At 37.0% G+C, this 27,150-nt stretch overlaps 2 protein-coding genes across 2 annotated transcripts; one reads left to right on the top strand and one right to left on the bottom strand.

Annotated features, from left to right (window-relative positions):
* Positions 1 to 59: 59 nt before the first annotated feature.
* Positions 60 to 10,371, top strand: LOC594721 (39S ribosomal protein L16, mitochondrial). The gene is made up of 5 exons (XM_030972222.1): positions 60 to 200; positions 4,722 to 4,793; positions 5,982 to 6,130; positions 6,732 to 6,897; positions 9,895 to 10,371. Exons 1-5 carry the CDS (start codon positions 134 to 136, stop codon positions 10,188 to 10,190), a joined length of 750 nt encoding a protein of 249 aa, XP_030828082.1. The 5' UTR covers positions 60 to 133; the 3' UTR covers positions 10,191 to 10,371.
* An 8,945-nt stretch (positions 10,372 to 19,316) lies between these two features.
* LOC105438005 lies at positions 19,317 to 26,185 on the bottom strand. The gene is made up of 2 exons (XM_011665268.2): positions 25,965 to 26,185; positions 19,317 to 20,467 (listed from the first exon to the last, which is right to left on the bottom strand). Exons 1-2 carry the CDS (start codon positions 26,171 to 26,173, stop codon positions 19,663 to 19,665), a joined length of 1,014 nt encoding a protein of 337 aa, XP_011663570.2. The 5' UTR covers positions 26,174 to 26,185; the 3' UTR covers positions 19,317 to 19,662.
* Between the last annotated feature and the right edge of the window lie 965 nt (positions 26,186 to 27,150).

Genomic DNA, 27,150 nt, shown 5'->3' with positions numbered 1-27,150 from the left:
CCAACCCTTATTCATATTGCTTCTTTCTTTTAAGACACCATCACCCGCTAGCATTGTGATATTGGTCGCAAAATTCAGGCAAAGTGGTGATCAAAAAGAAGATTAGAAACAGATTACACACCCCCAACAAATCATGTTTTCTGTCATCAGGAGGTGTCTTATCACACAGTCAGCTGTGAAATGTGTTCCACGAAGTAATGGTATGGTTGGATTGAATATATTACGTTCTTTCAATGAGAAATCAAGGTGTAACTACACTTTAAAAAATCATTAGTTCAACCGTAGTCCCGCATATTTGATAATGTGTCTTTGTAAATGTAGGCCTAGTCAATGACAATGCCATGCCATGGTAGGGCGCTTGTTCAGAAGCCTATCCAAAATTTGACCCGTAACTCCGGCGTGGAGATACCCTACTAAAACATAATAGCCATTATAATACCAAACGGAAAAGAAGAATACCCAAAATGAAGTAAATATTCATTAAATGTCCAAATAAAGAGCATGAGTTAATAAGTCGTTTAGGTCTAGGACTAGGCCTAGGCCTAGACCTATTACCTGTTTCGTGTCAATTTTCTTGTTATTTTTGGAGTACTTTAATTATATTTGCTTATATAGCGCCTAACACTTACTTTATCAGAAGTCTCTAAGGGCTCTTCAATAATGCAGCATAATTACCCTGGCTTTAGCTAGCCTTAAGGGCTCTCTCGAAATGTTTTTTTAATGATATTATTCGAGAGAGCCTTAAACGGCTCCCATACCCCTGCACGGAGAGGCATGTAAACAAAACTCAAAAGTGGTCCAAAATCACACTTTCGCGCACCCGACCAATATTGGACAGTGGCTTTGATAAATTTTGTCGTAGTTTTGGTCTTAATTAGCGCTTTAATTTCAAAATCGGATCTAAAAATAACAAAATAAGAGCAATTTTCTTACCAGACCGATACAGCTCAGCTCCCTTTTCACGTGTACCGTGTGAATTCACGATGTCTACACAATGGTGATGACCTCTGACTGGCACTTCCGTAATTGTGGGTAAATTGTGCTGCTTCCGTATAATGCGCTGTATGAGTGTTATTCAGCGCATTATACGGAAGCAGCACATTTACGAAGTGCTAGTCAGAGGTCATCACCATTGTGTAGACATCGTGAATTCACACGGTACACGTGAAAAGGGAGCTGAGCTGTATCGGTCTGGTAAGAAAATTGCTCTTATTTTGTTATTTTTAGATCCGATTTTGAAATTAAAGCGCTAATTAAGACCAAAACTACGACAAAATTTATCAAAGCCACTGTCCAATATTGGTCGGGTGCGCGAAAGTGTGATTTTGGACCACTTTTGAGTTTTGTTTACATGCCTCTCCGTGCAGGGGTATGGGAGCCGTTTAAGGCTCTCTCGAATAATATCATTAAAAAAACATTTCGAGAGAGCCCTTAAGGCTAGCTTTAGCAGTGCAGCTGTTACGCACGCTGCGTTTCAAGGAATAAATTCCTACCCAGTAGGGGCGCTGGTCCGAGAATAAGGATCGTCTTCTTTAACACTGACCGATGCGTCCTCAAAAATAAGGACCGTCTGCATTTTTGCAGACGTTTCATATTTTTGATCGGCGCATTGGCGACGCAAAAAATGATTTTCTGCAATGATTTTCTTGATGCAATTTACATTGACTTTGTACAGAGACCTTCAAATTATGAGCAATAAATCCTTGGGAAGACGGACAACCCATAAAAGTAGGGTTATTTTCCCCTGGGGAATCCATTTTTGGCATCGCCAGCGGGCCATTCTGTAACATGAAACCCCCAGAGCGCCGATGAAAAAAAACGTCCTCGAAAATGCAGACGACCCTTATTTTTGAGGACACATTTTGTCTTCGTTTATGAGGATATCCTTGTTTATGAGGACGATCCTCATTCTTGGACCAGCGCCCCTACTGCTACCAGGTACTTTTCGGATAAACATTGATTATTAGTATACACTTTTTCACATGCACAGGTTTCACGGCAAACTGCTGCTGCACAATACAAGTAGGGTCTACATACCGATGGTGGGTTACGGGCGGGCGCGCACCTGTTACGGTAGATAACTTCACACAGACGCGCGCCCTCCCAGTCCCGCAACCCACCATCGGTATGCACTTGTATTGTGCAGCAGTTTGCTGTGATACCTGTGAAAAAGTGTATACTAATATATCTGAAAAATACTCCAAAAATAATATGAAAAATTGCATGAAACAGGTAATAAACATAACAACTTTTAACTCATGATCTTTATTTGGACATTTAATGAATATTTACTTCATTTTGGGTATGTTTTAGAACTGCTACTAGGGTATCTCCACGCCGGAGTTACAGGTCAAATTTTGGATAGGTTTCTGAACAAGCGCCAATGGTAGTAGGCCTAGGGCCTAGTCACTCCAGCAAAGCATAGACATAGTAGTCAATACTAATGCGTACGGTATTGACCTCTAGCACCGTATACGTGCTGAGAGGCATTAATGCACACAATCAATGAATACAAAGTGGCTGATCGTCAAGTTTGACAGTTGGTCAGCATGGTCAGTAGACTCACGATTTGAATTTTCAAAGAATTTTTTCTAACATCGGTAAGTTGAAAAGATTCTTTTTAGTTTTTACTGCTATTTAGGTGTCATCAATTGTCACTAAAGTTAGAGAGGCCAATACCAACATCTTAATTAGGCAATCCTGTGTGTTAAGACTAGGTTTAATAGAAAGCCATTATATTATCATAACTAGACTCTAAGCCAACTTTCCCATCTCCCGACTCTAGAAATCATAAAAAAAGAGATAATTAGTAGGGTGTCTGATCGCACACTCGATATTGTGTGCTAAAATCCTTCACATAGAGATTGCACGCATCCCTATGCAGTCTACGTGCATTGCATGATCATGCAAAATTGGTAAATGTTTGTATTAATACCAAATTGAGATGCAAACCTAGCTTAAAGAAAAGGTTGAGTTCTGGGAAGAGGTAAAAAATAATTTGTGAGCGTTATCATTGTTATTATGCAAGGGTGGAAGAACATCAGATGAAACATGTTCCCTGAAAAGCATGGCTCTTCAAATGCCTTCATATTCTAAATATGACATGAAACATCGTAAAAATCGGGGGGGGGGGGGTAGGTTTTTTTCTGCCATGTGCTTGGTGTAGTCCCATGTACATCATTCTGTGTACAGTGCTTGTAACTTTGCCAAGATTTGGCCCAATTTCTTATCATTTTGATGATTCCAGAACCTTGCAATACACACAAATACTTATATACTAGATGATCAACCTTTTCTGATAGATTCCACACCGTTTCTTTCACAATGCAATCACATGACCAGAAGTCGACTTTATCTTTAAATTGCTTGTGATCCTGGAAAAAAAATGACATTTAAATTCCACGGATATATCAAAAAATGTCACTACTAACTACTAGAAAATATAACCAAAAAAGATGATATCTTAATTATCTTTTTAAATTCAGATTTTTTGATAAGGAATGTAGTATATAGATTAGATAAAAGACTTTTTTATGTAAATCTTGTGTTGGTTTGAGCCCCATAGCTACAGCCATCTCAAAATGAGAGGGAAAATTGAAAGATGACGTCATTTTCAAACCAAGACTTTATTAAAATTTTCTGATTGCGCCATCAAAATATGAATATTAATGTACGAGTTGCAAACAAGAACACGCGGCAGCAGCAGGTAGCGTAATCTCACCCCTAGTCCCTTATTCTCACAGTACAAGACACAGTGTCGAGCTCAGATTGTTTTTAAAAGATATTTCAGTAAAAATGCTGGATATCAGTCTATACTCCCAATTAAGAAAATAAGATGGAAAAACTTGTCATGCATTGAAGATCTGTTACGTACGCAGAGAGATATACATGTACATACAGTATAGATCGGGATTGAGTTTTGAGCGCTGCAAGAGGAACATATTATCTTGTTCTAGTCGATTGTACAGTAGACTAAAATCATTACTCATTATGAAATAAAGTTAAATTTAAGTAAAAGTAAAATCTATTCTAGGATTCAAATACATAATTCCTTATCCGTTATTATTGGATAGGCGGCAGTACTTAAAATAGGCAGGTAAAAAGGAAGAATGGGTTGAGAAGAGGCTCCAAGCCTCCGATCGAGTCACAAGAAAAGTAGTTTTGGATGGATTCTTCCTGGAAGGGGGGGGGGGGGCCCACTGAGTTTATTCAGCATGACTTTACAGTCAATGACATGCCCATTCCATCGGGCCTGTCTAATTCTGAACGTCATTAGTGACCATAAAATTCAAGGCTATTACAAACGGATTAGCGAAGAAGGAATCCCCAACTCTGGAGCTAAATTTCTCTTTTTGTATGACATTTCTAGAGTCGGTAGATGGATGGGTTTGGCTTTGTTATGGTAATTGCTTTCAGTTAAATCTAGTTTTAACATTCAGTACCGGTAATACCTAATTCAGATTTTAGATTTAGTTGAAATGTTGGTTGCATTCCAATCTCCCAGGCATAACTTCAAAAGAGAGGGAGCTTTGCACTGATACTTAGATAACATAAAAAACAGAATGTGTATAGTTGGTGCTAACTTTTAGGACAATCTGATATTGGTAACCCCTTCACAGAGATTTCTAACATTTTTTGTAGTTGGTTTGTGTGTAGACTCTACACACCCTTGTTTATTTCATTATTTAATCATAGGTCTATTCATATTTCATTTTTTTCAGGTGGACCTCCCTGCCCAGTATATTTGCAAGTTGCAACAATGAAAAATTTCGAGCCATTCAACACATTTGATGGTGAGTACAAAACACTAGTCATTTGTTTCTAGCACCAGTCTCTGAAACACTCACAAATATCTATGGAAAATACAATAATTGTATAAATCATATCATCATGATCAAAACCAAGTTTTTTCTATTTCACCTAGCCTTTTTCTATATACTTTAGGAACTTTCCTTTTCGCAAGGGAACATTGGTTTGCTGGCTTAATAAATCTACTCCTTGCATTGTAAATTACCCAAGGAAAGCAGTGAGTCATGTCAGGAGGGGTGATATACATTTCCCTTATTTTTTGCTGTTGTATTTATTAATATTTATATATTTCCTTCTCAACGGTACAATATGAAACACTATGTATATATATAAATTATTTATGTACATGTAACAATGATTTCAAGTTTTCAATATAGGAGTATACAGTAAATTATTCAGATAACGGAAGGAGGCGAAAACCCAAAAGCATAGCTTGATTTGGGAACGCCCATAATAAGTTAACACATACCGTGTTTACACAGTGACCCGCCTCGAGGGTTGAAGCCGTGAGGCATGTTGAACCCGGCAATTTTATGTCATGTAAACGTGAAAAATTGCCGAGTTCAACACGCCTCGCTGCTTCAACCTGGCTTTAACCCTCGAGGCGGATCACTGTGTAAACACGGTAACAGTTACTGAGAGAACATTTTAGATATTATTACACTTGCATAATATTTGCATAATATTGAATTTGCATTAAACTTTTAAACTAGCTCTTGTAATATTATGAGAAAGTAGCATTTACTCATTGTATATTTGAGGGAGAGAAGGACTCGGCAAGAATTTTTAAAACTCTTTCCATGTAGTATTGATATTTGGCATTTCATTATCTAGAGCACATTAAAACACTTAAATAGGTTTGGGGGGTTTAGTTATTATTAAAAAGAAATCAAAGATTTGATAGGGTTGTTTTATTTTACTTTTATTTTTGTATTTAAAAAGTTAAAACTTTGAATGTTACATATTTTTGAAATATTTATGTCCCCCTATGAACTGTATATGAGGGGAAACTATTATCTAACTGTCTACTAAGTGTCTACATTAATTTTCATTTGAAATTTGTATATACAAGTATCATCATTGTATGAACATGACGAGGTGTACATGTTGCATAAATCATTAAGTAATGAGATTTTGATCTTGAGTTCGATGTAATTGATTTTTTTGTGCAGATGTCCGAATCCCACCCAAGCCCAAGCTCAAGTTCCTGAATAAAGTTCCAAAGAAGACTCGATACAGGAAAGTTTTCAAAAGCTTACATGACATCAGAGGCCCTTCTGAAGTAGCAAACACTCTCATCTATAACCAATATGGCTTACTGGTCAGTTAACATTCTTCATTTCATATACATGTATTGATAATCATGAAGTGTAGATATGATTTCATACCACAATGTTGGTAAGGAATCTGTCAAACATTTTTATGTGAAGAAGACCTAAATGTGTTTGAATGGGATACCTGCCCCTGCAGGGGACTTGGGAGCAGCACCCCTAAATTGCTCTACTGTTCCAATAAATGCTATGTTCCGAATGCAAAGGGGATGGGAGCCAGGTACCTTATTTCGGGGCCCCTATTTTCATCAGCACTGGTACGCGAAAGGACTGTTAAACTATTTTGTGTGTAGTATAGTACAGAATTACAGTTATGAATTCTATAGTTCTAGAACTCATATACATGTACATACAACCTTACTATGCCTAGTTTTCAACTTCCTATGTACTAAAGCCTACATGTATATTACTTATTAGTTGACAGCTAGCCTAGTAATGTTTTATGAACATGGGCCATGATTATTATGTTCGCCTGTGTGCTGGTTGATATATGATATGAAGTTGTGTAAAGTCCTTCATTTCATTTAGTGTTAAGTAGTTTAATATAAAGTCAAAATATTAACACTTTCCATTCTTTCATTCTTTAACCAGGCTACTACACCAGGTTACATGCAGCATGGTCATTTTGAGATGATCCGTCTGACCATCAATCGCTTCATTGGAGATAGTGACCACATGTTTGGTCGGTGGAGGGTCAATGCACCTTTCAAACCGGTCACTAGAAAAGGTCAAGGACAGAGGATGGGTGGAGGCAAAGGTACGTGACAGAGATTGTAGCTATTTTCCACATATGACATTAACCAGGTTCTCACAAGAGAGTTTGTAAACTCTCTTGTTTCACTCATGGTTTTAATTTTGAGGTTGTCTTAAAAGCACTGTGAGTATGCATTCATTTGTAAAATTCTAAGCTTACTGGCAGGTTCAAACCAAAAGTAATTATGAAGACTGCGAGCAGCACCCAGCAAGGGGTGAGGAGGGAGGGGGGGGGGGGGGGGGGTCCTCACTTTCAGTCACCTGCTGTGGCGAACTCAACCAATTTCAAGGTTTTTGCCAGCCTGTAGTTCTGATTGCTTTTCCAGCTTGTTAATGTAGTTTCAAACTTCAAGGAGTCTTTTATTTGGGTTGTGTGTTAATGGGTCGATTGTTTCAAACCTCGAGATCTGACAATCGTTGAGTTTGAAACTGTATCAGTCTTAGTCAGTGTGTAGGTCATGTTTGGTGGTTATACTGTAGTGGTACGCTCATTTGGGCAACTCAGTTGATCTAAAGGGGGCGCTAGAGCCATAGAAGAGTCGGGCTGGGTTTATTAATTGTATACACCTAAAAGTTAAATAGCATTAATTATGTTTCCAATAGTATGCCGGGAACGGGTAAACAACCCTTGGTTTTGAATTCTTGCATTAGATTAAAGTGTTCATTTCGATAAGCACATTGGAAATGAATTCCTGCCTTAAGATGTACAGGTGTTCATTTCCGATAACACGTTAGACAATAGACTGTTTTTCCGGGGACGCTACATTCTCGCGAAGATCTAGATTCCTCCCATTTTTGTCGGTGACTAGTTCAAATCAATCTCATCTATTACGCTTTGTCATTGATTATAATTAATTAAAGGTATAACTCCTCTCTTAATTGGTCGGATGACCTAAGGGTAATTATATATATCCCATCTTGTAATTGGTTGTCTTCGTTAGGGTCCTCCTGGTTGGCTGGTGATATCTAAGCCTCTTCGGGTGCCGCAGTATTTAAATGCCATGTGCAGGGTTTTGTAGTCATATTATTTGAGAGTTTATTAATTATTTCATACCGTTGACATGTTTAGGTTGTGCTGCAAGTTTACTGTCGAGAGGGCTGCCCAGCCTCCGAGAGAAGCAGCTTGTATTTAAAATGTTTATAAAATAATTACTCTTCGTTTGTAACGATTGGAGCTTCGGCTGACTTATATAATTAATAAAGTGGACTTCAACTGTAATTCCGAGCTTCTTGTGTTCTTATTTATATTTGAACTTGTCGTCTCCAACTCATTAACTGGCCCACCACAATACTAAACCCCTTTAAAACAGTTATTGGAGCCCAATTGTGATTTTTTATTCTTTGTTTTATTATCAACTTTGGCTTTATCTTTCAAGGAAATAAACTTCACTATACAGATTTCTGTACAAGAAGATATCATGTGGGTTTTGGGGCAGGTCTTCCCGTCCATAGTAAGAGCTAAAGAATATGAGGCATAATTGTTAATATGCTTAAAGTTAAAACCACCCAAAGGGAGTTAGACTTTTCCTGCTGCACGACAAACATTTTCTGATTAAGTTAAATGTTCTATAGCCTGTATTTTAAAGGAAAATCTAAAATCTCTCTTAGGAATAACACTTTTTTCATGTAAAGATGTATTTAGGCACATGTCCCCCAAGATTTCAATTATCCTTGATTAAGGAAAGCTACACTATGCGCTATATTAACATGTATGTTCCCCAATGCAGAAATTAATGTTATGTTGAGTAAAAGCATTTATCCCAGAACAAGGAACCAAGATTGCTTTCAATCCTTTCATATTTATGAAAAATCTTATCTTGTTCCTGTGGAATTCATGAACCCCATTTAAAACCAAAGATACCAAGTTGAGCATAAATAAAAATATAACCCACATTTTTTTTTTTTTTAAATCAAGGCCAGTCTTCCTATATCCCTACGGCTGTATCTAACAAAAATAATTCAATTATCGCTGCACAAAATAAATTTTCTTATGAAATGGAGTGTTGTATGTAATATAATAATAAAAATAATCTTTTAAAGTCCACTCCAAATTTTATTAGGTTAAACCGAAAATGGAAAGTCTTTTGCCCAATTGATCGTGAGCCCGGCAGCAACTGAGCAGCGCTAGATCGACGTTTTAATTCATTTAAATTTTCCCATTTCAATCTTATCCATGTACAATACTCTGAAGACTGCATCCCAGGATTTCCATGTAAATGGTCCTCAAAAAGACAAATTCAATACAAATTGTTTTGAAACACTGGGTAAATGCAGACCTTACTCAAGAAGCGCTTGGGGCTTCTATCGTTATTCAATTAAGGAGGTAGATATTTTGTTTTACCATTATGATGTGTATAAACAGTATTTTTAAATGTTGAATACTATAGGTACCTGGGAAGAAGGGGAAATAAAGACATGTATTGCCTGAGGAAAAGTGTGAGATTTTTTCCTGTTGTATCCAAGAGAAGAGAACAAGGACTGTACAGTGCAAGCAAACATCCAGGATTGTTGTAAAATGAGGGAGCTTCTTGATCTGTTTTTACTTCATAATTCTCTCACAACCAAACAAAAATTAATCCTCCTTATTCTTCTTGTTTTTCATCATCATCTCTTCTTCCAATTCTACTTCTTCTCTAAGGTTCTTCTTTTCCTTCTTCTTCTTCCTCTTCTACTTCTTCTCTGAAGTTCTTCTTTTCCTTATTATTCTTCCTCTTCTATCTGTCATCTTCTTCTTTTTTCTTCTTCATTCGTTGACCATTTGTCGCCTATTTATGTTGTAACATAATGTGTTGAATTTTGAGTAATGACCATATTCTTGTAATGTATTTGATTGGTTGATCTGTGCGACAAGGGTGCCATTATGTCAGCAGAGTTGTGCGCAATATAAATGTAGAATTACTATTATTATTATTATTATTATTATTATTATTTTCATTAAAATTATAATTTCAGATTTATGATTATCCTAGTTATAATATTGATCATCCTCTGTTGTGTACAGGCAGCGTTCACCACTACGTGACGCCGGTGAAGGCGGGTCGTATCGTGATGGAGATGGGCGGTAAGATGGAGTTTGAGGAGATTCATAGTATCCTCTACCAGATCTCTAAGAAGCTCCCGTTCCGTTGCAAGGTGGTATCTAAGGAGATCATGGAGAGGGATGCAGATCTCTACCAGTTCAGGCATCAGGAGAACATCAATCCATGGACTTTTGAGCGCATCGCCAAGGGCAACTATCTGGGCATGTCCAAGTTCCTTGGACCATGTGACTATAAATGGTATGGAGAGCACCGGTGACGGGACGGACAACAAACCTGGATTAGTCTGAACATTAAAGATCTTGCAACGGTGCAAGGTTTCAGGAATATCATCTCGTTTTTGAGGAGGCCCATGCAAATTATAAACTGTATTTTCCTTTTCTTTTTTTTTTCTTTTTAGAGAGCATATCGCATAAAGGTATAATATCCATATGTTCTACCGAACTGTTATTGATATTATTGATTTCCCTAGCACTTAAAGAGAAGGTTGAGTTCTGGGAAGAGGTAAAAAATAATTTGTGAGAGTTATCATTGTTATTATGAAAGTGTGGAAGAACATCAGATAAGACATGTTCCCACATGTTCGTGTAGTCCCACATACATCTTTCTGTGTACAGTGCTTGCAACTTTACCAATACTGGGCCAAATTTCTTATCATTGTGATGATTCCAGAACCTTGCAGTACACACCAATACGTATATGGTAAATGATCAACCTTTTTTGATCGATTCTACACCGTTTCTTTCACAATGCAATCGCATGACCAGAACTCAACTTTATCTTTAAGCAACCGTTCTTAGAACAGTTGCATTTCAATGATTACACCATGACAGGTGCCCATTGAAAACATGGGTGGAGAGAGAGAGAGAGACAACTGCAGATAAAATGCCTTGCCTAACTACATGAGAACTGGGCAGTGACTCAACCCTCAACTTTTCAATTGAGAGTTGAGTGAATGAACCAATATACCAAGATGCTTACACATACCCTAGGATTCCATCTGAGGCATGGAAAATGACAGTTTTACAGAATTCTTTGAAGAACGAGATGTGATCCCAGCTAATGATCGATATTATGAATTTAGAATAAAATTACTTTAAAAAAGTGATTGAGTTTGTATTCTGATTTCTGTGACAAAATTAAAGGCAAATAAATCATAAACTCCACTTTATCTTCTTCTTAAAGCTTTTCTTCTATTGAATAACAACTCTGAATTGGAGGCTGCGTTTATTACATACAACCTGCTGGTCGTAAATGGGGAAGTGTACTCGTGGTGACTGATACCACCTCTTGACAATCAATGACCCAAAAAAGTGTCAAATTCCCCCAGAGAACCCATAATTGTGCATCTTTAAAGGGACCAACAACCTCCAAATGTGCTTTGTTTAAATCAAAGTGAAAAAACTTCACCAACCATTCATTGTGAAGATGCAGCCCCAATGATCATTGTTTACTGTGTTATAGAATTAAGAGGGTTGGGGGGGGGGGGGGAGGAGTCCACAACTTTTTTGAAAGAAACATATCATTAAATATTGTGTTTATTGAGTACCTTGATATTACAAACAATTTGAATTGATTTTTTTCTCATAGCCACAACAACTTAAAATAGTCAAATTTCTCTGGAAATAATTATATAATGATAATAATAATACTCAGTTTTTACATAGCGCTTATTACAATCACTAAGCGCTTCCAAACTTGGAGATTATTACCCCGGCTTTAGGTGTGCTGCCATTACGGCGCTTTAGCATTTCATATCTGATGAATTGCAAGGCAATCCTGAAGAGAATTACATTTTATATCATCTTATTAGTTTTAACTAGCATCAGATATGTGGATATGAAAACTAGTAAAACAAAAATGCATGTGTAGGCACTAAAGGTTTACCTTGATGTGAAGTTTTGATAAAAGAAAATAGGGAGAGGAACAGTGAAATTTTGAGCGAAATTTGATTAAAATTAAGAAAGTTATGAATTTTATAATTGTATGGATTAAAGATAAATTAGCAACTCTGTGGCGCATCATTCAAGCTCTGTACTGAATAAATTGTACATTTCCATTTTATCTAAAAACAAATATATAATCAAATATGCCCCCAAGATATAGATTAATTAGATAGATGTTTATACACAACCACTGTATGGAAAACTATATTCCTTCATTAAAAACTTAGAAAATAGAAATTTATGAAATTTTCTGTGAAGCAAATGGGGTAGGACTTCCAGATATACTCCACACAGTTACCCAATTTGTTTGATTGATTATAATTTTATTAATTTATAGCTTTCCTATTTTTCATTGGATTTCACTGATATTTCACTAATTTTTCCTGGTTTTTCCAAGTAACCTTTGTAATATTTCCATTTGTATGAAAGTAGACAAACTAGAGAAACAGAATGGCCAATGTTTGAGATATATTGGACCAATAATATGTGAGTTATGAATGTTTGAAATAGGATATCACTAAGAGATATTTCTCTCTCTCTCTCTCTCTCTCTCCCTCTCCTCTTACTAGCCTCCCTTCATGTGGCTTACCCTTTTCCAGTCTCTCTTAACCCTTTCTAAACTTCATGTTCCACCATGAACTGATATTAAATTCCCTTCTGTTCAACATTTCACTTCAGTGTCCTATTCAATCAATATACGACCACGGGCAATGTGTTCTGTTTATCATTAGTATCGTGTTAATATACGAGGCAAACACCCCGAAACCTGATGTTACAATGACATATCATGCCGCAAATTAGTCGGAATGTTAACGGAATTGTTTACAGCGACCCCATACGTGGCAGACTGAAACTTGTATAATCACGCGACTCCGAAACATTAATGTTTCTTCTTGTCTGCATTCCTCAGGCTTATAATCTTTCTTGACTTACGCGCTCATCTGTAGTAAAAATTAAATAAAAGTAAAGTCTTTTTTTGTACGTCAGCGTCCCCCTCCAGCTCTCTCTCTCTCTCTCTATCTATCTATCTCTCTCTCTCTGTCTCTCTCTCTTAACTCTCTGTGGCTCTGTCTGTCTGACTCTATATCTCTTTCTATCTCTATCCCTCTCTCTCTCTCTCTATATATATATATATATCTCTCTATCTCTATATATATCTATCTCTGTATCTCTCTCTCTCTCTCTCTCTCTCTCTCTCTCTCTCTCTCTCTCTCTCTCTCTCATGAATCTTCAGAGAGAGAGAGAGAGTTTAGTAAACATAATATCCTTCCTCCTCCCGTCTTGGTATCAATCGTAAGGCCTACATAATAAGTACACAAAATAAAAGGCGAATGGTGACGGAATATTTTCCCCATATTTTCACCGCCGAGTGACTATCCTGGTAAGATTTGTGTAGGCTTTGTCGTTGTTACTGGGTTTTTTTAAACCTTATATTCCAGAAATCCCAATTTATAGCCCCATAAAAATAAGCTACTGAATCAGACAATTTATTGATGCGGCAGATTAAGAACAAATAATTTCTTGAAATTGGAAATTGATTGGATTTTTTTGTAAACTATGTTGAAAAATGATTCGACGCGAGAAAACGTAAACGTATAATTAAATTGTGATCTAACATCAAACACTATCCCATGATTAATGATAAAAATACATTTTCCAGATCGACATTTCATTATTATGAGAGAAAAACAGGAAATCTGATAAATCCAGGCAATAAGTCCATATAGTCATATAACATGTGGGCTTGTACAAAGGGTACAAAGGGGTGTGGCATGGATCCAGTCATTGAGGGGCATTTTATCCTAGAGGAGGAAGGAGGGGTTGAGGCGGCGCGGCGGACCGGTCTCAAAGTACTTGACGGACTAAATGCGAATTAACATGGCCAATGATTACAGGAGACTATGAGAGGGTACCTATCATCTTTTCTTATAACTTTCCCTTTCTCTCTCTTATCCTTTGGTTTTTTCATTTGTTTGTTGACGGTTTTTTTTTTGGGGGGGGGGGATGCGCGCCCCCATGGCTCTATACTGACATCACTGCCTCGAGAAATATCAATTGGTAAGATAATTTTGATAATTTTGATTTCGATCAGTCCTGACATTTGTCACCAACAGGCAACAACATGTACGTACATGTATTAAGTCTTCTTAATTGATGACGTAAGAAAAACACTTGATTTCATTCCACACTAAATTATACTGCTTGAGAACAGAGGTGGGTGGGGAGTGTTACTTCGATATCAAACAGATCGATGCAAATTTACAATTTTGAGAAATGTGTCTGCACAAAACGAATTTTTCACCGCCTGTCTTCCACTCTTCTACCTATTAAAATGATTTCGAAAACAACGTTACACTGCTCCAGTCGGACACAAGTAAGACAATTTTTCTGACATGCAAAAAACAACACAAAAAAACAAACCAGACCCCTCCCCCCAAAAAAAAAAAATTAAAAAAAATAAATAAATAAATAAATAATAATAATAATAATAATAATAATAATAATAATAATAATAATAATAATAATAATAATAATAATAATAATAATAATAATAATAATAATAATAATAATAATAATAATAATAATAATAATAATAATAATAATAATAATAATAATAATAATAATAATAATAATAATAATAATAATAATAATAATAATAATAAATATCAATTGAACTAAACGGAAAGACCCCCCCCCCCCCTCGAAACTGAACCAAAAAAACATGAAAATAATTCCTCATATTTTATGGGACACATACATTTTCATTTTTTCAAACTATGACGGCCCCTTGAACGATCCGAAAGGGGACGTGTCCATGCCTTTCAAACCATTCAAGGTCGCCTTTCCAATAGATGGGCAAGTTTGGAGGATTGTTATTAATAGAAAACATTGACTTCGATTACATGGTTAACGCACATGTTAGTGTTTGCAAGGGAGTTGGAATGGTGAGATGGGGGGAGGGGGGTTACACGGAGCAAAAAACAAATAGTTCATGCATCGATCGAGCAAAGGATCCAATCGAGACAGTGTTTGAGAAACACTTGAGACGGTTGTCTCGACAAAATTGGTATTGCGTAATGGAGCTCTAAAACAATACGTGAGGTAATGTCGTATGGTCTCTATGATCTCACATTCTTCTGAAATGCATACGAGGCCCTTAAACAGAACGAAGAAGAAAAAAAAGAAGGAGAAGGAGGAGAACAAGTAGAAGAAGGGAAAAGGGAAAAAGGAAAAAGGGGGAAACGAGGAGGAGGATCAGGAAAAAAGGAAAAAAGGGAATACATCAACCTTCAGTTTCTAAATCATCATTATTCATCACTATCATTTTATCATCATCATTATAATGATTATCATCAATATCGTCATCACTTTCACCATCATCACACGAATTATCACACTTACATTTCTTTATAATCATCACCACCATCATCTTCATCACCACGACCATCATCATCATCATCATCATCATCTTCATCACAGCAACCATCATCATCATCACTATCATCTTCATCCTGGCAACCATCATCATCATCACCATCATCTTCATTACCACGACCCTCATCATCATCACCATTATCTTCATCACCACGACCATCATCATCATCACCATCATCTTCATCACCACGACCCTCATCATCATCACCATTATCTTTATCATCATCATCACAGCAACCATCATCATCATCACCATCATCTTCATCATCATCATCACCATCATCATCATTCCCCGTGTTGCCGCCCCCCCCCCCCCCCCCCGATGTCTGCACCCACGCTACGCCATACTTGTACATATTGGATCGAGGAGCTTGAACCCACCACTTTTTAGTTCACCTTTCTGCACTTTTACACGATCCCAACTCCCGGCCTGCATATTAAATAAATAACACTGGTCTTGTCATTATAATGTCAAGCAACTGACTGTCCTGAAGCAATTGGGAAAGGGTGATTATGTACATACCGCCCTCAGAGCACTCTGCCAGCATTGGGCAAGGAGACAGTGTATGTATTTCATATTAATGTCATGTCGATTTAAAAGTTTAGGAAAAGAGTTATAAATAACTAAAGTAATGAAAGTATTGTATCTATCTTAGATCTTATATCGAAACCCTTACAGTTACATCCCATTATTAACATTATACGATGGATCGAAAATATAGCTTTAGCAAAATAATATATTTACCTTTAGTGGGGAAAAAGTAATTGCTAGAACCATGTATTGGCATGTCGGCCACTGACTGGTTTTATTGGGCCGGAGAGGGGGCATATGCCCGCATCCTAGGAATGAATCACCATTGGTGTGTTCTAGGATCATGGTATGTCTTAGGATATTCAGAATGTATCCAATTTTGTAGATCTCCAGATATGCCCCCAGTAGAGAATTGTTGATTGATTCGTATCCATTTGGAACATATTGAGAAAGGGTCAATATAGATCGGCCGAATTTCCGTTTTATTTCCATCAAGGGTGTTGGAATTGGGTCTATTTAATTAAGGAGGAACACGTCAGCGCTCTAGTATCCCTCTTCAAGTTTATATGTTTTGTACAAATTACAAAAAGCACTTCTGATTGTCATCGTTTCAAGTGCTGTTTTGCGTCAACTTAGCTCCTCTGGCCTACGTCGTCCATCTTTCCTTCATTATACAGTATAGTGTCAGTGACATCACTCTGGAGCGTAGGTGAATCGATCAAATATTTCCGAGGATTTTGTCTCGGTCCTTCACTCTTTCTCTTAGATTGAAATGTCATTGAACAAGAGTTGTTGAGTACACTTACATTTAGAAACGTGTTCCTAGCTCTATTATTGACGGAATGTCTGGAAGTGCCCTCGGTGCCGCTTTCCAGTATTCGGCTTCTGTTTTGTTACCCCCACCCCCTCCCCCTCTCTTTCTTTTCTCTCTCTCTCTCTCTCTCTCTCTCTCTCTCTCTCTCTCTCTCTCGCTCTACCCACTCTCCTCCCTTTCCCCTCATCTCTTCTCACCCCTCTCTCTCTTCCTCTCTCTCTCTCTCTCTCTCTCTCTCTTTCTCTCTCTCTCCATTTCTCTCGTTATCACCCTTATCCTTAATACGTCAGTCAGTAAAAGTATTTTATTATAATGAAATGAAATAAAGAAATGACAGAATATACTGTTCGTAGGCTAAGTATATTGATTATTCATACACAGTTAGTACATTTTAATATCAAAATAATAACTACTTCAAAGGATATAAATAGAAAATTTGCAGTGATCAATATTATATCTTGCAGCGATTTTCCTTTTCATTTGTTCATCAATACGCCCCCCCCCCCCCAAAAAAAAAGATTTCTTCCTTTTGTCACGCAGGTCATACATGGCCACCCTTTAGCTATCAACCCAACACCTACCCCATAGGACACTATCCAACCAAAATACCACATTGGATCAATTACTCCTGGACAATTACACGCTGGAAACCTATCCACCGGATAACTATCCCAACGAATTCCCCCTGAACAACGATCTTCTAGGACAATTCCCCCTGCGATACTATTTAAACGACTATACCCCCTGTAAAACTTCACTCTTAACTACTCTAGGACAAAATGTACCCTGGAAACCTATCCATTCGATAACTATCCCAACGGAATATCCCCTGAACAACTACCCTCTATAGAGGGCAGCTGTTCAGGCTTCCTGGTTGTTCAGGACAACTACCACTGAGACAACTAGTCCTTGGACATATACCCCGGACAACTATCCCAACGAAAATTTCGCCTGTGAACAACGATCCTCTTCAACATCTACCCCTAGAATACTATTTAAATGACTATACCCCTGGAAAACTTCACTCTAACTATACCCCAGGACAAATGTACCTGACAACCATCCCTATGACAACTATCACAAATTCACAGGTAACTATTTTTCCGGAGTTAACTGTCAGAGGATAATTATTCGGGTTAACTATCCTATGACAAATTTTCCCGGGGGATTTCCCGAAGGTGGTAGTCCAGATGGTATATTTCCAAGACTAATCTATAACAGATAACTACCAAAAGATAATTTTATCATTTTAAAAGCTTGACAATGACCATGATTTTGATGCCCTGAAACGTAAACGAAAAGTTTGGAAGAAAAATGCATAATAGTGCTTCTACTCCTTAAAAAAAGAGAAAATAATGCCGTTTCTTTCATATTGAACGAATGTTTCAAAACTTGGGCACTTTAACACTTTTAAGACACTTTAAGATGGTATATACATGATAGTTGCGATATGATGCAATATATATGTTTATGTACTAACATATCTGATACTCCGATCGCATTTGACACCTTACCAATGCATCACATTCAGTTTAAAGATATATTTAACCTTCTAGATTAGAAAGATCGTGTATATAGTTCTAATCTTACATACAGATAAACGTTATATAAAAACACACATTTACAGATAAGAATTCACTTATTTAAATATATAAATTCATTTGTTATGATCATGCATACTCTTTTCTACTCCTCAATGTTTTTATTTACAAGTGAATTTTGATGAAAGAGTATAAGTAGCAGCAATGTTTTTATTATTGAAATAAAATCTTCATCATAAAATGCGTCAAAAATACAATTTCTTTATCCATTCTTAGCATTAAACATTGATTTCCAGAAGTAAATGTAAGGTTCATTTACACTAACGTCTAAACAGAGATGTTGCTTGCCGCGTTCCCGGGTCGTGTGAATGTCTCAGTTAATACATGAGGCAGTGTTTGCAACATTTTACATTTTTTAACTACATTGATTCGCACTTTGTTCTTCTTTTTTTGGTTATTGATCTCATGTACATTTCAAGGAAAACAATACAACAGATTCTATTCAACATGTTGCCTTCCAGACCTATCATATTTCCAACATGAGTCCGAGTTACTGACGCAAACAGATTAACAGAACTATAGATTATTATAATAATGAACGTGAACTGAATAAGACTTCAAAGCAGGTGAGTTCTTAGAGGCATGCAGTTAACAAACCATTTCAGCAAAAATTGATACTTTTGTTAACATATCATTGTTAAGAATATCTTAATCTTGTCTCAAATGTGTAACTGACGTAATACGTCACAAGTGATTTTCTATAATAATTTGGACTTATTCAGCCCAGGACATCCACATCATTAGAAATACTGCTCTTTCCCTATACGACTTGCGATGTCTAGCAAAGGGACGTTAGTGCCAGGCTGGGACTCGAACCCTCAACCCTTAGTGGAGGTGTCGTGGTCAAGTGGATACGCCATCGAACTGTGGATCACAAGGTACGCGGTTCGAGTCCCACCTCGGCACTAATGTCCTTTGGCAAGACATTAATCTAAATTTGCCACACTCGACCCAGGTGATGTAAATGGGTACCTGGCTGGCAGGAATTTATGCTAGAGCGCCGTAATGGCAGCCATGCTACAGCCAGGGTAATAATTTATTGTGGAGCGCTAGGAGTGTCAAGTCTGGAAGATTATGAGCGCTATATAAGAACCCATTATTATTATTAATTGACTGAAAGTTAAGTGAATGAACCGCTATACCACGACACATGTATACATGTACACTATCATCACCACGTCTCCGGAACATGTTCTGTGCCTTGTATGGTTGAATGTCCCTGAACGGCATATCCAATGGTTCTAATAATGAGGATTCCTTTAACTACATAGTATGAAGGTAGAACAATAATGCAAATAGAATAACGAGTTATCTATAATTATGTCATGCATCTAATATTTGTTAGAAAACTTTTTACATGGCACTCTCTTAATTGTGAAACAATACCACAGAATGATAATAATTCAAACAAGTACTTCACGGAATATGTTTAAATCGCTCCCCGAAGACACTGATTCCTTCGACTTGTCTTGAGTTTCAACCAATGTTTCATGTCCTGTAGGATCGGTCCTTACTCCTCTCAGGTCACCGTGTTCAATCTCATCCCGATTCATACTGTCACAATGAGTTTCTGTTGTCCTCGTGGAGAAGACTTCATTTGTATAAGGACAGTGTTCGGTACCACTGCAGTGGTCTTTGGCCTCTCTTGCAATCTCAACCTCAACCACCTGTGATCTGCTCTGACTCGTACCGCTACGCATCGCTTCAAGATTGTCCGACGATCGGCTCCTTGAGCCCGCACAGCAGAGCTTTGACCCACTCACATCATTTGTAGAACCACTACTGCTCTGTTCTAAATCACCTCTTCTGAAGTGATGATGAATTGAAGCACCTGCTAGGAATTTACCTCCATTTCCTTTACCGTTGTTTCGCATGTACAAACAATTGTTATTGGAGTTAGCGTTTAAGAGTTGGTGGTCGTATGACTCCCTTCCTATGTTCTGTCTCTCACAATCCCGAGATGGGAGGTTCCGATAAGTGACGATTCCATCACTGTCCCTCTCAGGCGGTAGCGTCGGTGTCCGGGAGAGAGACTGGTCCTTCCCATTGTAAAGCTCGCCCGGAGGACAATCAGCAAACATTACTCGACCAGGTCGTTTACGTCGACCTGCACTTGGTCCATCTGACGATGAGTTGGGTCGATGTTTGTGGCAGTTGACAAGGATGCCTCTTTGGACCGGTTTGCCTAGCTTCCAGTCTCCCTGTCTCCTTTAGAGGATATTTAAGGAATTCAACAAAAGGAGAAAGATGTTAAGACTCTAAAGATACAAAAAAAAAGGCGTGCAACATAGGCCTAAATAAAATAAGCATGAAGATCCATTCAGTATAAATATCGAGTTCATAGCGTTTCTTGCGACCAAATTATCATTTCAACATATTCTAGGTACCATGTTTCCCTTCCCCATATTTTGTTTCCTCTGTACGGACCCCACTGTCTATAAAAAATATGTCTCATGTCCTATGTGGTAGAAATCTGCGTCGAGTTTAATCAGCTAATTAACTGAGGCGTCCACCTATTTACACACGAATGACATTTTATTTATTACATGGAGGGAGGGGGAATTGTGGGAACGGTCCCAACATCATTGAGCATTAAAGCCAATAAGGCGTTATGTAAAAGTGTCGTATGTAATGGTTTTATACCCCTAGGCTTTTTTCTTGGTGAGACTGTATTTATTTAACAATCAGGACCTCTTCATGGGGCATTAGGCAAATTTATATTTCATAAGTCACATCAAGTGCCACATTCCAACTATTTTATATCAATTGCGATGAAAACTAACCAAAAAAAAATTGCGTACATTTTTGTTATGATCTATTCTTCTCCCCGGATGTCTACTCAATTTAAATGAAGAAAAAAAAGAAGCTACTTTGTATTAATACGTAGTACACAATGATCAAGGGAGGGTGTCGCTGTATATGGCATCTTGGAGAAAGGATAACAAGATATTACACAATTGCTGATAAAATTATGCGTTTCCCTCATGGTGAGACTGAATTCTCAAGAGTTTCTTCCTTTTTAAATTCCTCTTCACCTCTTTTTGGTTTTTCTACAGACAGCGGTAACGCTTTTCCCGACGGCTTACGAATCTTGACTACACCCTTTGTGGAAGTTTTGAAATTCATAAATTTAGAGTACCACATAGCGCTTATAGCAAGTTCTCAGTTCTCGTGAGTTTTGAATAACATGAATACTTATATTTGTGAACAGGATGTCAAGGGCGATTGCTGTTTGACTCAATTGGTGAACCTGATATTAAATTTTATTTCAAGTATATTTCCCAAAACCGATTTGATAGATCGGGTATTTGGGGTAACAAATTTCGCGTAAAATTGTGCAGACATCGACATCAACACTCATGTCGTCTGTGATGTTCTTGGTCATATTCTCCTTTCATAACCTACACTATTCTCCTCTTAACCTATCGCACATTCAATAATCTGGCTCTATAATTCATTTCACTAAACACCCAAATCCAAATGTCGTTCTGGTTCACGTTTCGTCTAGTAATATAAGGCTTACGGAAATCCAAACTAAAAGAAACGGGGGGGGGGTAAAGCATTTGTGCCAGCAGCTCCTTCTCTGTTGAATAATTTCCCCCTTTCTCTTCAAACATCCAATACCCTTCAAACTGTTATAACCATTCTTAAGACCGTACACTCGCTGGTTACAAGTGAGCTTCCCTTGTTGAACAATGGAGTACATATTTTTATTGAATTACTATGGGGCTTTTTTATATTACATATATATATATATTTTAATATAATAGCCTAATGGTCCACTCCAAATTTTATTAAACCGAAACGGAAATTCTTTTTGCCCAATTGATCGTGAGCCCGGCAGCCACTGAGCAGCGCCAGATCGACGTTGCTCTATTTAGAATCGAAATTAATTTATGAGGCACCTTGAGCATTTATAGATATTTTCATTATCATTATTATTTAATATATAATCATCCTTCTTGTCAGTTGCAATTGCACTTGTGCAATTTCTTATTTATTAGTTTATCTGAATAAACTGTTGTTTAAAAATGTATTTGCTTTCTCATGTTAAGTTTTGAAAGGTCGCTTGTATTTCCTGCATTAAAGGTACTTAGCCCATTTGCAGGCCCCCAAAATGAAAAGGTTAAATTCAAATGGCATTTGAAAGATAATACTAATTTAAAACTCCCCTTAAAAAAGGGGGGCTTGAAAATGTCTTTAAGTGGGAAAATAACGACTATTAGTTGCCAAATCGACTTACATGTAGGAGCTATAGAGCCAATAAGTAATAACCTTGATTTTCAGACCATTGTACCGCATGGTCGTACGTTTTATGCTGCGCAAAGATTCAATCAGTTTAGTTTTGGCCATTACAAGAGGTAGGTTAAACTTGATGTAGACAAATCCTTTACAGCTCATTTTATGTATGTTATTACCAAAGAAGAAAAAGGCCAGTCACTCACTCAATACTGACAATAGTGTCTGACAGTGAAGTCTAGCAAGTAAACGGGTTTCCTCCCATAATTTGAATATTAGGACACTGCTAACGTTTCAATTTCACAGATAGGACATACATGACATATTCATAATTCCTACAAAGTCCGACAGAATTTGAGGTTGGCTGCAAAAGGGACATAGTATCTTTAATGTGCTGTCGTTAACAACAACACTAATGGTATAGCTCCGGAGGTGCACATCGAAGTGTATTAAAACTGAATTATGTTTTCAGTTCATAAAATGTTATTAATTACATGAAAATTATCGTTATTAACATATTTTTAGTGGAGCTTCTCAATGATTCGTCACCACTTAATGTCTACCTTCGAAGTGGACTAGTGGAGTAGTCTTGGAACGTCATTTTGAATTCAATGACTGTAAAGAAGATAGGGGCGAATGATTCAGGAAAGGTTTTCCGATCTAGGTCAAAAGGCCAGTAAATTTGCTTTCATATCATGTACAATATATCTGAAGTGCTTTGTGTTTCTCTAATGGACATTCGACTACCACTTCATAGAGACAAGACTCTTGCACCGCACTTATCAAGCCTTTCAATGTCATTAATTTAAGTAATATGTTACAATGCATGAAGCTTTTTCTTAACATATACGATTGATGAAAATATGAAAATAAAAAATTGTTCTATCGTTCAACTAATAGGGGACTGAAAAAACAACAACTTCTGTTTTTACATGTAGTTATACACCATTTTGTACATATCTATCGAACGGTCTTAAAGGCATCGTTTAACAATGTAAATCTAATATGCATGGCCCTACGTGTTATCAGTGCATGTGATATGGTGTAATATTGAAGCCCTAACAAAATTGTGCTTCAAAATGATCATGACGTTCCTCAAAAAGGTAAAATCTTTGAGTGACCGGTTTTCATTTTTCCCAATTGACTTTAGTGGTATAAAAACCGTTGGGAAAACGTTGGGTTTTTTGAAATTTCAATTTCCAATCATAAATATCTTGATAATCAGACAGGCGATCGGCTTGTAAAAGTCAGGATATTCCTGACTGACCCAAATGTTTATAAATATGATTGCAGCATGAGCTAAATCCAGGATTTCGTTTAGAATCTGAGGCAAAGATACCCAATCCCTTTAATCATTTTTTTTTATCGCTTGCATAATTTTTTTTTAATTGGAACTCTGACATTTATGTACATGCAGAACTAACTATGTAAATCTGTTTTATGATACGTTTGTTTTCATTGTCGGGGCACGGGATTGATTGAGTTTCCGTTGTTTATAAGGCTTTGACAAATTCTTTTCTTATTACATTTAAATGAATATCGAGGAACAAATTGTTCGGTCAAGCCCGGATCCGCCTTCTTAATTACGTACATTCAAAAGGTTACAATAAAAGTTCACAATCAAATGATCACAACATATCTCATGATCTCAGAGAGCCTGCAATCTAAAAACAAATAGGTAATTACAGGTTATCCCAACCTGTGCCGCAAATCTCAAGTGTTCTATGTTCTCCTAATGGACATGTGGCACTCCATAGACATGGTAGAGAAAACACTTAGGCTTCTATCTACCATAGGCAATTAATTACATTGGTGTGACGTCAGTTAAACATTTCGTATTTAGAGAGAGAGAGAGCCAGCCTTGTACCATATACATGTTGGCAATGCTGTTTGCCAGTTACCCTGGCCACGCAGCCAGTTGCGGTTCTGTGGTGGGAAGGGCTCATATCCCCAACATATCTACACGCCACCCCCCCCCCCCCCTCCAAACAAAAATGTATCGAATACAAAAGAAATTAAGTAAGAGACGTGTATAAAATGAATGCAAGAACTCTAATATCCCCATCCCCTCCCCCTTCCAGAAAAAAAAATCCTAAAACACCGCTCCTCTACACAAGTGATATTTCATAATCTTAGAAGAGTATTGGCTTCTTTGTTTCCCCTTACTTTTTGTCTCGTGTTTCTTCTTCTGTTGATGATGATGATGGTGATGATGATGAGAAATAATAGAAATTCTATCAGAATTTCCTTCAACTTTTATTTTCTATCATTCAGATGCCAATTTATCATTTTAACTTAAGTTGAAAGCCCATATTTCAGTCTCACAGATGCGAGTTGATTCTTCTTGTGAATCATACAATCGGTATATTGACCAAGCCCCCCCCCCCCCACCCTCCAACCCAAAGCTGATTATCAACATGTTTCCATCAAGCCAATTATCAGTTGTGAAGTAAGAGTTCATGGGGAACCCCCTCCTCCCTCCCCCTCACACAGATGCCATTAAATAATTTGAATTTGAAACAAGCTAGCGTTCCAGAGTTATCCCGTGGGCTGAATTTTGCCCTTTAAGTTGATCCAAATTTGAAAGTCGTCTCTTTTCTTTTAGTCACGTAACATTTTCAAAGACCTTAGTGTACCTTGAAACACTTTAATGTTATAAGATTCGTAGCTCAACATTAGCGCTCATAAATTTCTGCTTTGTGTGTTTTAGCGCCTCTTCCTCCCAAGGCCCTCTTGTCTGGTTTTCAATCCAATTCTATTTATAATATCACTTGTTAATTTCAGGGTTGCGAGTCTAACAGACTTTTACTGCTTCATTTAAGAGGCTCTTACACCCAAGGGAACCCATTTGTGCAAGCCTGAAATACCGTCTTTTATATATTGTCTTGCATCAAGCAGAATCGAATCGCTGAATTGTTTTCATTTGAATCTTTTGGAAACTGTGAAAGTGCCGGAAATATATAACCGTCTATTGTTTGAATATTCACAATGGCAAACTTCGAAACAAGAAGTGGCACAGTACATTAGCTTTTGAAGACAATACATTGACAAAACTAAAATTTGCTATTATAAAGTGCAAAGTACATTCTACCGTAGCAAAATAGAAAAAGAATAAACAATCTTTTCGTTTACTGTTTAATTTTATTATTATTATTTAATATTAGTTAACTTCCTATGCTCACTCACAGGCTTTATAGTTTTTCTTTCACATTTAAATAATCTATTGTCACGGCAATGGGTGACGCAAAACAGTTGTTATATTGCGATTATAAACCGTTCTCGTCTTCAACTACACTGTTGTAATAATGATTTGAGATTGATCAACACAGTTATAAAAATATATACACGTTATCCATCAAAAATAAAAAATTTGTGACATTCATTATATGCATACAAATATTTATTTTTTCTTTAACTCTATTGGCAACAGTGTTTGTGTGTTGATGCGTACAATCCAGTCGCTTACCTGCAATACTTGAAGAGAAGTATACGTTTGAATGTCACTCTGAATAGCGGCTTGCAGCAGATGTAAATGATTGGATTAAGGAGACTGTTGAGATAGCCTAACCAGAGAACGAACCGATCAAGAGACTTGGGTATTTGGCAGTTGAGACAGAATGGCTTAATAACGTAGAGAAGAAAGAAAGGAAGCCAACAAACCACAAACGCCCCCATGATGATTCCTAAGAAACAAGGGGAAAAAAGATAGGAATATTGGCATGATTAATCAGTGTTAAAGGTACTATGTCCCGTTTGCAGGCCAAACAAAATGAAAAGGTTGAATTCCAACGGCATTTGAAAGACAATACTAATTTAGAACTTCCCTAAAAAGTCAAAATAAAACAAAACAAAAGGTTATCAACATTGATCGTTTCCTTTTTACTACAAGACTATCTGACAAGGGGAAACAAATAAGTTATTCAGATTTAACTTTCTATACTTATTTCAAAATTCTCTAGCTAGCAAAAAAAAACAATTTAAAATCATTATTTCGGAGATGGAAGGCACATTTTCGGACTTCTGTACTAGGCATGTTGCCTAAATCAGCCTGAAATGTGATACATTTCAAAGAATAATTGATATGATTCCTAAATACATTCGACTAAGAGGCAATAAAGAGAGGATCTGATAACAGAACTATGCTAAGACTTAGATTTGTCTGGATGAAAATCTTGACATTTCCCATTATCATATAGAACAAGCTACAAAACACTTTTATACGGGATATAATTGTTATTCAAGACTTGTCCAGAAAGAAGAGAAATGGAAATTAAGCGCTCAGATACGATTTATAGATAAAATCAGGGATAATTATTCCCTCTGCGGCACGTTTTCCCACCAGTTCTTTAATTTGGACGCACTGCTCAATCACACTGCCTATTACAATATGAAGACGTATTTGATACAGATTGATTTTAAATTAGTTTCAAGAAGGTCTGAATTCCATGAACTTTTAAATTATTTTGCTCAATCAGGTGAGATGTTAAAAAAGGTGAAAATAACCTTTTCTTGATATACACGTGTTGATCTATTCAACTTTTGTATTTATTTATTTATTTATTGTGGTATAAATAACATTGTACATGGCAGCCTTTCGGCTGAATTGAGTGCAATAGTAATAACACAAGGATACTGCACAAAATACAATAGTA

Source organism: Strongylocentrotus purpuratus, unplaced genomic scaffold (genome assembly GCF_000002235.5).
Source record: "Strongylocentrotus purpuratus isolate Spur 01 unplaced genomic scaffold, Spur_5.0 spur5_contig_862, whole genome shotgun sequence".
Taxonomy (NCBI): domain Eukaryota; kingdom Metazoa; phylum Echinodermata; class Echinoidea; order Camarodonta; family Strongylocentrotidae; genus Strongylocentrotus; species Strongylocentrotus purpuratus.
This window is presented reverse-complemented; position numbering and strand designations above follow the sequence as displayed.